Source organism: Vitis vinifera, chromosome 6 (genome assembly GCF_030704535.1).
Source record: "Vitis vinifera cultivar Pinot Noir 40024 chromosome 6, ASM3070453v1".
Classification (NCBI taxonomy): Eukaryota; Viridiplantae; Streptophyta; class Magnoliopsida; order Vitales; family Vitaceae; genus Vitis; species Vitis vinifera.
Window position 1 is genome coordinate 5,388,408 of NC_081810.1, and position 13,071 is coordinate 5,401,478.

Sequence of the window (13,071 nt, forward strand, 5' to 3'; positions counted from 1 at the left end):
ATTGAATTTGCCAATATAACCAATCTGGTAATCACAATGGAGATGAAGAATATTACACACTTTCTTAAGGTAATGGTTGCATGACTATCATCTTCAAAGGAGCGGAGCTGAGCTGAGCAGGGATAATGATATGTATTAATGTGATAACAGTTTTTGCTTGGGGTGTACTGGTTGGTTGAATAGCTAGAATTTTAGATGGTGCATGCATTCTTGTTGTAGAGCTGTTAGTTTAATGCTTTCCTTTTTCTATTTGTAGGTGAATTTCTGTAAGCCAATGGAGTACTTGCAGATACACGCTCTTTTTGGGAGGAAAGGAAAGACTTGCTTCTGTTTTCATGGCGTTTAGTAACAAAAGAGATGTTATTCTTGTGTTAGCAGTTGCTTTGACTCGAATGATATAGAATGCAAGTAGTTAGGTCATATACCCTATGTGTTCAATCTAATATGTGGGGGGCTTCCCTCCAATGTGTCCTTCCCAAACTCAAAATCTTTAGTCCGTCTAAGATAAGCAGATAATCTGTCTGGATCAAGATATGAGACTTTCAGACAGATAATTAATCACATTTGATGTCTAATCAACGAACTAAACGACATTTACATCCAAAAATCAGTGTCAATTAATTGTTACATGCAATTAGCGACATTAACAAACATAAATGTGCAATCAACTACATGATCCGAGATTTTTGCACGACAACCAGCAAATGACACAAGTCAACAACTCTTGCTTGGTATGTTACCCAAACATAAGAACCCCCACCCGAGTTCATTCTCCCGCACTCAAAACAACAAACAAACTCTAGCAACTCGTCTCTCCATATAAAAAACAAAAATACAAGGGAAATAAAACAATTTCTGAAATATTATTAATTTATTATAACCAGTTGAAAAAAAAATTCAAAAAAATAAAAATAAAAATGCGAACAATCATAAAATGCGTACTTTTCCAACCACAACAAGCCTAGATTAACAAAATATTAGTGGCCAATGCCAAACCTAAAAGGAGAAAGCTTTCTCAGTATCAACAATTACAGGGGGCAAAAGGTGAACACTGACCGCCGCTTATTTTCTATGATAACATATCAAAATAAAAGGTGAAAAAAAAGTGCATATCAGGAACAAAGAAACTTTGATGAAGAGCATCACCGAAGCAGTCCCACATTAGAAGGAAAAATTGACTCAGAATTTCATCCCTCCATTATTGTTTGTCTCGTTCACTTCTTTTTGGGAACTCCAAGTCTCAGACGGAAATCCTCCTCCATGAGGGGAAGGCCATCCCGCAGTTTGATTTTTGGTTCCCATCCTAACAATTCTTTAGCCTTAGAAATGTCTGGTTTCCTCTGTCGTGGATCATCAGGAGTGTTATCTACCATTTTTATCACCACCTCAGGATTAATTAGCTGCAACATCGAGCCATTAAGCATTTATCAATCCATCAGAGCCAAAATAACAACTCAACTGAATTGAAATCCTCTGTATTTCACAACCATGTTTGAATTCAAGTTGGGCATAGAAAAGGTCAAGGCATTCAAGTTACAAAGTTAAGATCAACTATTGTTCAGAAGGTTCATTTCCTTCAGGTCTTTTGCTCTTGATCTATGGTTTGGAAGAATTATTATTGCACATTTGCGAAAAGTACTGATGGTACAGGAATCAAGATCGAACGTTGGTTACAAAACATTGACTAAAAAACACATGATGGAAAAGATGCAACTAACCTCCTTCACTGTCTCAGCAAGCTCGAGCATAGTAAATTCACCTGAAGTGTACAAGAAATTATCTAGGTTGGTAATAGCACAGTAACTCAAGTGTACAAGAAAATTTCCAGGTTAGGCATAGCAATGAGAATAATTAAAAAAAATGTAAACTACCTGGGTTTCCAATGTTGATTGGCCCAGTGTTCTCTCCTTCCATGAGTCGAATCAGCCCATCAACCTTTAACATGAAGAAAATTGGGCTTCAAATAATCTTAATAATAACCAATACATGGTCAATCCTATGGTCATAAAATTATAATTATTTTTGCATACCATGTCAGAGACATAGCAGAAACTGCGAGTCTGTGTTCCAGGAGCCTGAACTGTCAAAGGTTCACCACTACAACAACAAAAGAAAAAAACAAAAGATGAGAATTGAAGGTTACAATGTTATAAAGCAAGTAAGATGGGGCTTAAATTATCAATTCAGTAAGTATGCTGATGATTTACTAGAAATATGCAAAAACAGCTGTTCAGCACTGCTGAAATGCATTGGCAGGATGCCAGTTGGGCATGTATTAACACTGCCATAATTACATGGCAACTTGGCAAATTTCAAGGTTTCAATGTTAGAAACTTTTCTGCAATGCTGGATGCCAACCAGCATCTCTATCATTGTAAGATTGAAGTGATTCGATTGACTACCAGATAAACCAATGGGCTCTTGACAGCCAAGAAATGAATACTTTAGTTCAGTGGATGTCATCTTGGAAATTAAACAAAGCATGATTAAATGAAAATAGTAGCTTACAAATATGATCAACAGCTAAGGACTACATAAGGACATACCGAAGTGCTTGAGCTATGAAATTGCTGACAACACGTCCATCATCAATATTCATGCGGGGCCCATATGTGTTGAAAATTCTAGCAATGCGTATTTCTGTCCAAAATATAAAGAAACAACATACATATTAAAACTTCATATTCATTGAAGTTTGTTCAGGATTAAAAAAAAAAACACAAAAGTTACCTATCCCATGTTGCCTATGATAATCAAACATCAAAGTCTCAGCCACACGCTTCCCCTCATCATAGCAGCTCCGCACACCTGTAAGTCAAGTGAGACTATCTTCAGTGAGGGTGCTAAATTCTCATAATTTCTCAAGACATGTCTTCAATTTTAAAAGAGAAAGAAGAGTAACAGTATTCTGATTTATATAGAGTTGCCTAAGCATAATTGTTACTAGAGGGCACCAGTACAGATACCAGTGGTGCTCACACATACACATTTATCTATATATATGTAAATGGAAACATCTGCCAAGCAGAAAATGACTCTACAGCTGAAATAGGAGTTCAGGAAATATGGTAAAAAATTCATCACTTGATCACAATTTGTCATAGTATCTCATATAACCATAAAGTTAATAAAACAGAATTGGGCATAGATAATATTCACGTTAAAGGATTTTGTTCCACATGCAAACCTCATGAAGATACAAAGGAGTTAAGTACATTGTTTCCTCCATACCAAGGTAGAATAGGTTTTGGTTGCATTACAATAGAAGATGCAACTAAATAAACCAAAAAGACAAGCTTGACACTTCTGCATAGAGATTTTTCATCCTATTTTCCTTCTTTTCTTTTCTTTTCCTTTTTTTTTTTTTAAATAAAAAACAAACCTAAGAAAACCATGAAAGATGCAAATACCTATTGGGTTAACATTTCCCCAATAGCTCTCAGTTTGGGGATGCTCAAGAGGATCTCCATATACTTCTGAAGTTGATGTAAGCAATATCCTGTTAAACATTAACATAATTTAATAAATTGAGAAATTTATGATCCTGGTTAAAGGAATAAAATGAAGTCAAATCCCAAACCTTGCTCCAACTCGTTTGGCAAGTCCCAGCATATTCAGTGTACCAATGACGTTTGTTTTTATTGTCTGTTAAAGTGACAGTTAAGTAAAAAAGTCAGACAATTCTCAATAATTCACAAGTTCAAATGACTGCACTGACATTGAACACAAAAAATCTAGACGTCAAATGATGTGCCCCAAAGCCATTTTAGACAATAGATGCTGCCTTTTTTTGTTCTCAAAAGAAAAGACAAAAAGAAAAGAAAAAAAAAAGGGGTACCTCTTCCTAGTTGCTATGAAAGTGTCCAGATTAATTGCAATACATAAATGCCAAGTGGATTGAGCATTCACCAACAAAACATGGCTCTAAGGCCTGGGTATAATGAGGTAGGCTATCATTAAATTCCAGGGGCATTGAGAAGGCTCAAGAATAGTTGAAGAATGGCTTAGCTACAGCTGATATCTTAAGTCAGAATTAATGGTTATGAGAAAAATTGAAAAGGAAGGCTCAGGTACCCTTTCTTATTATTGTATTGTCATTCATTAGATGTTTTGGATGCAAAGGATATGGTATCTGGATAAGATTGGATTGTACTACAAACCAGGGGAAACAAAGTCAAATTCTGATATTTTAGCAAGGATATAGGGTGCAAAATATAGAACCATTGTGGGGGAGGGGCAGATAAAAGCCTGCAGTGGCTACATACAATATGTGATAGAATGACATAAGAGAGTTTGATTCACAAGTGGCAAAGAACAAGGATCAGAACATGGAAACTACTCTGTCCAAATCAGATAGAGAAATAATACATGACAAATATATGCTAAAGCACTGATAATGAAGCATATTGGTGAGCAAAAGTATAGCATAAATATACTAACCTTTACAGGATTGTGTTTATAAAAAATAGGAGAAGCGGGACATGCAAGGTGGTATATCTTATCAACCTCAATCAACAATGGCTCAGTGACATCTGTGAAGAGAAAAAATATGGAATAAAAGCTAATCATTAGAAATGAAACTGTGAATTATCATTAAAAGATTAACAAGTGGTTCATTGTGATCTTAACTGAGGAACGTTGCTTTTGAACAATGAATATTATGATGATGTAGTGACAATCTAGGCTCATATGAAAAGTGTAATTAATCCAGAACCAAAGAAGTCACAGTTCAAATACTACTATGATGAACTACTCATCAACTAAATATTTATCCTATTTACAACCTCCAATTGCAGTAATTTTACAAGTTAGTGATGCTGGTGATAAAGAGATGATAAACTCAATACTTTTCACCTGGTTACCATTATATCATATTCCATAAACAATAAAGATTCTTAGATGAGTTTCATAAACTATTTATGTTTCTGTCAAGACTGCATTTAACAAAAATAGAAAGGAAATAAAAAAGGAGTCCCAGTGAGTTAGATTAGGTCATTAGTCCGTGTCACACAGATACACCAATCAACTTATCTTAATTTACAAGTTAAGCATCTGATATCAAACCAAGATTACAATTCAAAAGATGGAACACATATTCCAGTATGGTGGGCATAGAAAAATTACCAATAAACAGTGACTAAAACCTTAAAACCAAAATAGAAATTTACAAATAAGTTAGCATTGCATCTTCATTACAAGAAAGAAGAAGAATTTAATAATGGATTGAGGCCAAAACCAATCAGGATTCATCTGAAGGGATATCCCAAATTCCAAACAAATGACGCATATGCATATGTGATAAAATAAAATGGAGTAAAAAGATAAAAAACTTACCATGACGAATAAGCTCAAATCTTGGATGACCAATCCATTTCTTGAGATTGTCCTTAGAACCGGTGAAGTAGTTATCGGCAACAATTACCTAAGGAAGTAAAACTATTATCAAACACGATCTTCTTATCATACAGTATGTATGAAGTCAGCTGCTGCATATGATTATGGTTTATATTTTTGTCGCCTATTCAGTAATCAGCACAGAAAGTGAGACTGGATAAGATGAAAAAACCATGCTAACCTCATTCTTTTCATTTTCCATCAGCTTGTCCACCAAATGTGAACCAATGAATCCAGCTCCTCCAGTGACCAATATTCTCATATTGGACTGCCATCAAGAGTGAAAGGAATTACTGTAGGAATTAGTTAAAGATAATAAAAGTAATGATCTAGTGCAATGATGTGTTGGCATGAATGTGATGATTGGAACCATGCCACAAAGTTATTTCTAAGAATGTAGAAGTGGACAGACTATTTCCATCCGTGAGAACATGCAACAACCTGGTCGCCACTCAAGCAGGATGGAAAGATGTTTATATAACGGGAAAATCTGCCATGGTCTTACAGATGTAAGGCTGCAAATTTAATCAGGATAAAGGATATTCAATCCTTAATCTACTCCCAAGACAATTACTACTTTTTTCTTATCTCAAAAGAAAGGGGAAAAAACAACTAGGATTAGGGAATTAAATAATTTTGACAACATGGAGTAAGGTATAACATCAGATCCCATCAGACAATAGATTCAGACGCCAATCCTAGATACTGACCCACATTCAAGTTCCTCAAGTTTGTGAGAGATCCCATATGATGGAGTAGACTATCACACCTTGTAATGCTTCAGCTACTCTAAACATCATCCATGAAGTGGGAAAACATTTCGGATGGGAGTCTCTAAAAAAAGATCACAACTTTACCTGAAAAAATTTGGAATTCCTCAAAGGCGAAGGCGTGGGAGGGGGCTTTGTTGTGATTTGATGCTCTCCATTCGAAGTATTCTTTGCCATTGCTCAGATCTCCTCTCAAACTCAAGACCTGTTACCACAAATCAAACCCAACTTCACTTAAAGATGAGTCCTACACGCAAGGAAAAAAAATGCTCTCTCATTCCCGTAAATCAAATCCCTTCGCCCGAAACAAGAATCCCATTACTCTTTTTGAAGATTAACACAAATTCGAATCCAAATTGGAAAATAAAATTAAAAAAGAAAAAAAGAAAAAGGAATATAAACCTGATTGCTAGCCTTCGAGGAAAATCACCCAAAAACCTAATTAGCTTTTCTGATCCACAAAACACACTCCAGATACTCACGTATATATATACTGCAAAAAAATTCCCGCCCCACTACCCCCCGCATCCTAAAAAAAAGAAAAAAAAAAAAGAGGAATAAAAAAGAAAAGACTTCTCCACCAAACGATGCCAACTGGAATAAGAAATGCAAGGGAAACAATAATAATTAAAAACGCAACGGAAACTTCAAAATCACGAAAAGCGAAGGCAATGATAGGTCCTCGATAACGATCGCAGAAACAGAGACCGCACCAAACTCTATTCAAATGCACAGACAGTAGATTGAATTTCCGCTGTGAAAATCAGTAATTTCATTACCTGGGATGGAAAATTCAGGGTTTTTGAGACTAACATATGGGTCTTTTTCTTTGGGGTTTTGGAGGATGAGAGATTAGAGCTTTAATACTGTGTGTTTGAGGATCTCTAATGCGATAATTACGGGAGGTTGAGACCGAGGCCATAAATATTTATTACTGTCATCACCATAATTATCTTTTGAAAACTTTTAAAAGAGGAATATGATACCCTTGCATGGTGAGATTTTAGGCTTTACTCTTTACCCTTGGCCCTTCTTCAATCTTCTTTTTCTTTTCTTTTTTTTCCTGTTTCTTTTGTTACTTGAAATGGAAGAATATGAATGCGGAGGGCATACGTATATCATGGAAAGATGCTTCAACATGGCCTCTTCCACATTGTCTTGAAGCGCAAGTAGGTAACGCGCATGTAACCATGATTGAGATTTAAGACCATCGCAAAAGCTAGTGGACTTTTGAAATGTTTTATTTATTTTGTAAATTGCAATCCCCACAACAATTCTTTTACTTATTCTCATCCATAGTTCCATACAACATTTCAATCCACTAAGATTTTTTTAAAATTATTATTTTATATTAGGAAATTGAATTCAAGTAGATTTAAGTAATATGATTATCTATTTTTGAAGCAACATGTGGCTGTAGTTTAGTGGTGAGAATTCCACGTTGTGGCCGTGGAGACCTGGGCTCGAATCCCAGCAGCCACAAATTTTTGTTTTCTATTACCCACTTTTTAATTGGGTCGACCATGACAAAATGGTTGGGCTGCAAGCCCATGTCGTTTTTGTATGGAGATCCCATAGTGGGCCTGGAAACGCACCAAGTTGAGTCATGGACTGCGAGCCCATCCTTAATGGGACAGTCCATGATGGCTAAAAAAGTTAAATGTGTTGTTCATCTTTGTGATCCAATAGTTGGTCTAGGCCGCTGAAGGCACCATCTCAGCTCCATGTAGAAATGGAGTTCTTTTTTTCTTTGGCAATAAATTAGAAACTTGTAAATCAATTTTTTTTTCAATTGTATAAAGCATGCGCCTTACATGAGATTTCATACAGATTTACGTGGCTTGAATGATTCTCCCACTGTACAATATCCTTTATTCCCTGTTCGATCTCTCTTGTCTCTCTCATCAAGCCGCTCATGCAAAACCCCAAGCCGCTTAAGCTCAATACCATTAGGCTCCTCACTTCCTCACCTTCCACACCTTCCACAATTTCCTTAGAATTTTGAAGATAACAGCTTATCATCTTCTCCATTTCATCTTCACGATTGCCTGAACCAGCAAGTCTAGACAAATTTGTAGTTGGTGATTTTCCCATCTCAAGATCATAGCTGATGTTCTTCTCTTCAAGCTCCTTTTCTAGTGCTGGTAGTGATTTGATGCTGGCGACCTCCTCAAACGATTTAATTAGGGAGGCAAGCATTTCCTTAAAAGGCTTAAGGTCTCCATCAACCTTATCTACAGCATCCTTCCATGAAGCCTCAGGTTTTGAGGTTTCTTGTTCCAGGAATCTCAGTGCATGTGCCACGTGAACCAGAAGATCGGCCATCTTTGACAAAGACACCAAGAGTCTACTATAGGCAGCACTATGGAGAGGCAAAAACAAGAAGTTGGGTTCCACCTCAGCTTCTCCAATGAATTTCCCAAGCTCATTTAAATGGGATTTCAGCACTTTGTGATTCTCTTCTAAATTGGATTTGCTGGCACAAAGAGATATTGAGCAAATACAATCGTGCAAGGCTTCTAGACATTTAGAGAGTTGAACTTTTGCTAGAGTGGAAGCTCTGGTGGGTTGCAAAGCGATATCTACAAGGACTGAACAAGATAATCCAATGAAGGTTTCAACGATTCTTGCAATAGCAAATTCACTTGGGGAACCGAAATTTTTCCTTCCCAATATTAGTACTGCAGAAATGACAGCGGAAAGCCCACCGGCCTGGCCGTAAATTTGGCTACGCTGTAAAAAACTTGTGAAAATGAACCAAGGAAAAAGCGATATGAACCACAGTTTCACAAACCTTTCGAAAACGAAGCAACCCAATACTCCATACACGGTTCCTAACACTGTCCCTTGGACTTTGAGATTAGCAACTTTAAACGTTGCTTCTCTTGCAGATGAAAAGGTGATGGCTACTGGGAGTCCCGCCCAAAACCCGTTTTCCTTGCTATAAATCATCCCGAATAGAACAGCGAGCCCCAAGGAAAGTGAGCATTTCAATGCTGGCATGAGCCTACTGCGGTCTACTTTCATGCTCCAACTGCTGGAAACCCCTTCGAGGAAGGACCCTTTTTGTTTACCTGAATCATCCACCCCTTCATTTTTACCAACAGAGTTGGGTTGAAGACAAGAATTAAAGGGTTTGGCCATTGATTCACTGTGGAGGAGTTTCATGCAAAATAAGAAGAAAAAATAGGGCAACTCTTTGTGGGTTGGTGGGATGGTTTGAAAGTTCTGGAGGGACTTCACCACATTCTCTGCGGTTGATTCTGGAACAGTTGATGAATCACTGGGGGAAGAGCACTTAAGTTCCAGTTGTTTTAGGGTGAGGCTCAGGTGCTCCTCCAGTTGAACTAGACCTTGTTTCAACTCTCCATCCATTATTCTCACCGGAAATGAGGGAGAACTGGTTAAAGCAATTTCCATCCCTCTTAATGGCATCTGTATACATTGCAGTCTCTCTCCTGGGTTCTTGTAACATGGTTTGAACATTTTCAAAGGAAGTCTCTCCCACTGCATGCTTCCCTGTTCATAGATAATGAAAAATGGCAAATGGATCAGCACGCTAATTAGCCACACAGTTCAAGGAAAAACTGACTTTTATCTCCAGTTATTGTGTAGAGTTTAATGAGCTCACTTGTCTGCGTTTGACACTATGATGAAGTTTGGCTCCTGCAACAGCAAAGCGCTTAGCTTGAGCAATAGATGAAAGTGCTGATGCGTGGTCTTCTGCACAGAATGCCTTCACAAAGAGCTTCAGCCTCTCTGAAGCGTTTTCAGCAAATAGCTTGCACTTCTGTTTCACCTGCAACAACGAAAACAAACAAATTAATAAAAATAAATCATTTTAGTTATCCCACGACTGCATTTCTGTGTTTCCTGGTGTTCCTATGGTCAAGAGGATGGATGCTAAAATCATTGATCACATCGTCCAAAATTGTTTCCCACTCAGCTCGGTTTGTGCTCTGTGAAGTGGACAACAGTTTCCTTTAGGACTACCAAATGCTTAAGTCACATCCACTCTTGCAACTGTTGTCTCCTTTCTCTTGACCAACAAACGCATCCCCTCATGCATGTAGAGGATGTTTGGTTTGTAATTTTTTTTTTTTTTTCCTTTTTAAAATAAATACTATGGCCCCATGTTTGTAAAAAGAAAAAAAAAGTATTTACTGATCAAAGAGTATTTATTGATGAATTTACTAACATGTAATAATTTTTTTTTACAAAATCAATATAATTTGTTAAATATGTTTATTTATTTGATCAGAGTAATTAAGAAGGTTGCTTCATGGAAATAAAATTGGTTCATAATTTGTATAAAATTTAATTAAATGGGTCTTATTTGAAGCTGTAATTGGGTTCCCGGCATAATTAAAAAGGGAAAAAAAAAAAAAAAAAAGGGAATGAAAAGTCGAGTACGAAATCCACTTGAGATTGAGAGTTGGAACCTCGTAAGAAGCCAGCCGTGGGTACGGAAACAAGAGAGCAAGCACACAAGCCAGCACCCCAACGGCAGTGCTGGCTGCCACGTGTACAGGATGCATGACGGCATCAGTTTCCCCGCCTTTCAGCAGCGCCAGAAGGTACACTATCACAATCTGACCCAGCGCTATCCTCTCCACCACCAACCCACTCCACTCCGGCAGCCCCACCACAAATGCACTCAGCGCCACCGCTGCCGCCATGTTCCCGATCGACAATCTCGTCGGTCCTATCACCCACAGGCTCAATATCGCCGGGCAAACACCCAGCACCGTTGCGTAAGCCGCCTGCCAGCAGGCCCGCACGGTGTCTCCCAGCGTCGCACCGTTGATAATGATGATCACAGTGGCGTACGAAAAAGCAGGGAACTCTATCTGGCGGCGGAGTGAAGCGGGGCCGTAGAGGGAGGCGCAGCCCACTATTGTGCAAGCTAATGCAGTCCGAAACGCGGAAGCTAAGCAAGAGAGCCACATGGCTCTAGCTCTATCGGAGAGATGAGGAAATTGGAGAGTTGGCAGCATAGTGATCGAGGACTTAGCAGAAGGGTGGTGAATGTGGTAGCAAAGGAGTGCCGAGAGGTAGGGGTTTTGTAGTGGAAGGACGCCCTATAGATGCCACGTGGAGGTTCCTGATGGGCCCACGTACAAAACTTATTATTAATACAGTTATTTCAGTTTCCAACTCTGGCCGACGATGGTCATGCAATTGGCTGATTAATATAAAGATTTTAACTACAGCCGCTGGTATTGGCTTAGCCCCGCAAGCCGATTGCTGCCACCTGGCTAGCTTTGAAATTATATTTTTGATTTGTAAATAGAAAATATGGTATGGCTTTTTTGTAAAATTTAATTATTGTAATAAATTTTTAAAAATCTACAAGGCATTTGATTTTCTATAATTAACCAATGCTAGACTAAACAAAACTTTTCACTTCTCCTTCTTTCCATTAAACTTAATTTATTCAATTTGGAGCATATGTTTTACTCCCAAAGGTAGTCAATGTAACCTTCGAGTGCATGCACTAGCAATGAATCATCCTTCCTAGCCACCTACTACTCTTTCCATATAAAATTACAAATTGGGAGGAAAGATACTATATACGAAACAAGCATGCAATATTTGCGGAGGCAAGATTTAAGTGACAAAAGTTATAAAAAAACAATACATACAATGCCATCCAACGTCTCTAAAGCCAGACCCTGAGAAAGGAGAAGAAAAATGATAGGCGTTGATAAAAAAAAATACGATCGATCAGGTATTATGTCTTGCTCAAAGAAAACGGGGGAAAATGGAGAAGGGTAGTGTCAGCTGCACTCTCATGTAATGATTTGAAAGTACAGAACTAAAATGCGAAACCAATCAACCTTAAAAGTCATTGGGCCACCACTCACCAACATAGCTCATGATAGTTGCCTTGGCATGAGAAAACCATCGAGTACTGATACTGTTAGGCAAATATGGAATGAAGAAATCTTAGACCCACCTGCGAGGTCACAACGAAAATGTTTGATTTTACACCTCACCACAGTCCTATGTCTCGTGTGGAACACCACTGCATTCCATATCTCCACGTTCCAACATCAACTACTCCTCATGTCATTTCAGCTCCTGGATTTTTCATCTCTCCATTCTCCACTAAATTAATAATCATACATATTAAGCACTTAAAAGCAATAGTTTTAATCAAAGAAGGCTTTTGCCAAAGCTTTTTAAGCCAACCCAGCCAAGCCCAACCAATTAACAGGAGGCATGAAAAGAGAGAAAACCAGACCAGAGGCTGGCTTTTGATTTGGAGGGACAAAATATGAATTAAAGAGTAATTAAAAACTGATATTATAGAATATAATGTAGGGAAAGTGGGGTTCCTTTAGATTTCCACTGAAGCAATTTTCTGGTCCTGGTTGTAGTAAAATGCATGAACCCTTGAGGAGAATCAAGGGTCAACAAGACTGATGCTCTTATCAAATATAAAAGTAAATGAAGAGAAAGTTCGTTAAAGCAGAGCTGTAGCGCCTCATATACTAGTACTGTTTGTCAAATTAGTTTTAATTATAATATATTCTTCTGCAAGCAGTAGGGCACTTTAGTGGCCTTAATTTGAATGATGTACGGGGAAGGCACCAAACTCAGATGCCCGTGGTCAAGGTTTTATTGGGTGGAGGACGCATACAAACACACACCCACCTTTTTTGTTTGTGGTGACATCAAAAGAATGTGTTTGTTTGGAAATTCATAGCAGCCCTCATATGACTTTACTTGTATTGTCTTGGTGGAATCCTATGTAAGAATGGGGCAAGGTGAGTGGAGGAATTAGGAAAGTGTTTGCCTCAATGTTCTCAACTTTTTCATTTTTCTTTTTTCTTTTTCAAATTTTATTGAACATGTTTTCTATATATATATATATATATATATATATATATATATTCAAGTT

At 37.8% G+C, this 13,071-nt stretch overlaps 2 protein-coding genes and 1 non-coding gene across 4 annotated transcripts; 1 reads left to right on the top strand and 2 right to left on the bottom strand.

The window, feature by feature from the left end:
* Positions 1-844: 844 nt before the first annotated feature.
* LOC100245048 (UDP-glucuronic acid decarboxylase 6) lies at positions 845-7,169 on the bottom strand. Of its 2 annotated transcripts, XM_002284117.4 has the most exons (14): positions 6,944-7,134; positions 6,567-6,758; positions 6,252-6,369; positions 5,576-5,662; positions 5,335-5,422; positions 4,441-4,532; positions 3,581-3,645; positions 3,411-3,499; positions 2,731-2,808; positions 2,547-2,640; positions 2,031-2,097; positions 1,872-1,935; positions 1,719-1,759; positions 845-1,400 (listed from the first exon to the last, which is right to left on the bottom strand). In XM_002284117.4, exons 3-14 carry the CDS (start codon positions 6,339-6,341, stop codon positions 1,215-1,217), a joined length of 1,041 nt encoding a protein of 346 aa, XP_002284153.1. In that variant the 5' UTR covers positions 6,342-6,369; positions 6,567-6,758; positions 6,944-7,134; the 3' UTR covers positions 845-1,214. The 2 variants fall into 2 exon arrangements, with proteins under 2 accessions (XP_002284153.1, XP_010651048.1); XM_010652746.3 differs by lacking the exon at positions 6,567-6,758 and having other exon boundaries at positions 6,944-7,169.
* Positions 7,170-7,574: 405 nt separating this feature from the next.
* On the top strand, positions 7,575-7,646 carry TRNAH-GUG (transfer RNA histidin (anticodon GUG)). Its single transcript has one exon. It is a non-coding gene; the product is annotated as a tRNA-His (tRNA).
* Positions 7,647-7,952: 306 nt separating this feature from the next.
* On the bottom strand, positions 7,953-11,113 carry LOC100243247 (uncharacterized). The gene is made up of 3 exons (XM_002281180.4): positions 10,607-11,113; positions 9,796-9,963; positions 7,953-9,683 (listed from the first exon to the last, which is right to left on the bottom strand). Exons 1-3 carry the CDS (start codon positions 11,111-11,113, stop codon positions 7,953-7,955), a joined length of 2,406 nt encoding a protein of 801 aa, XP_002281216.2.
* Between the last annotated feature and the right edge of the window lie 1,958 nt (positions 11,114-13,071).

Excerpts from the sequence above, each read along its gene's own strand:
- LOC100245048 (XM_010652746.3), bottom strand. The coding sequence starts at position 6,341 with ATGGCAAAGAATACTTCGAATGGAGAGCATCAAATCACAACAAAGCCC. Across the intron at positions 4,533-5,334 it reads ATTTGAGCTTATTCGTCATG|ATGTCACTGAGCCATTGTTG; the intron begins GTAAGTTTTTTA and ends TTCTCTTCACAG. Across the intron at positions 1,401-1,718 it reads TTGCTGAGACAGTGAAGGAG|CTAATTAATCCTGAGGTGGT; the intron begins GTTAGTTGCATC and ends TCGATGTTGCAG.
- LOC100243247 (XM_002281180.4), bottom strand. The coding sequence starts at position 11,113 with ATGTGGCTCTCTTGCTTAGCTTCCGCGTTTCGGACTGCATTAGCTTGC. Across the intron at positions 9,964-10,606 it reads CACGGCTGGCTTCTTACGAG|GTGAAACAGAAGTGCAAGCT; the intron begins GTTCCAACTCTC and ends TCGTTGTTGCAG. Across the intron at positions 9,684-9,795 it reads ATAGTGTCAAACGCAGACAA|GGAAGCATGCAGTGGGAGAG; the intron begins GTGAGCTCATTA and ends ATCTATGAACAG.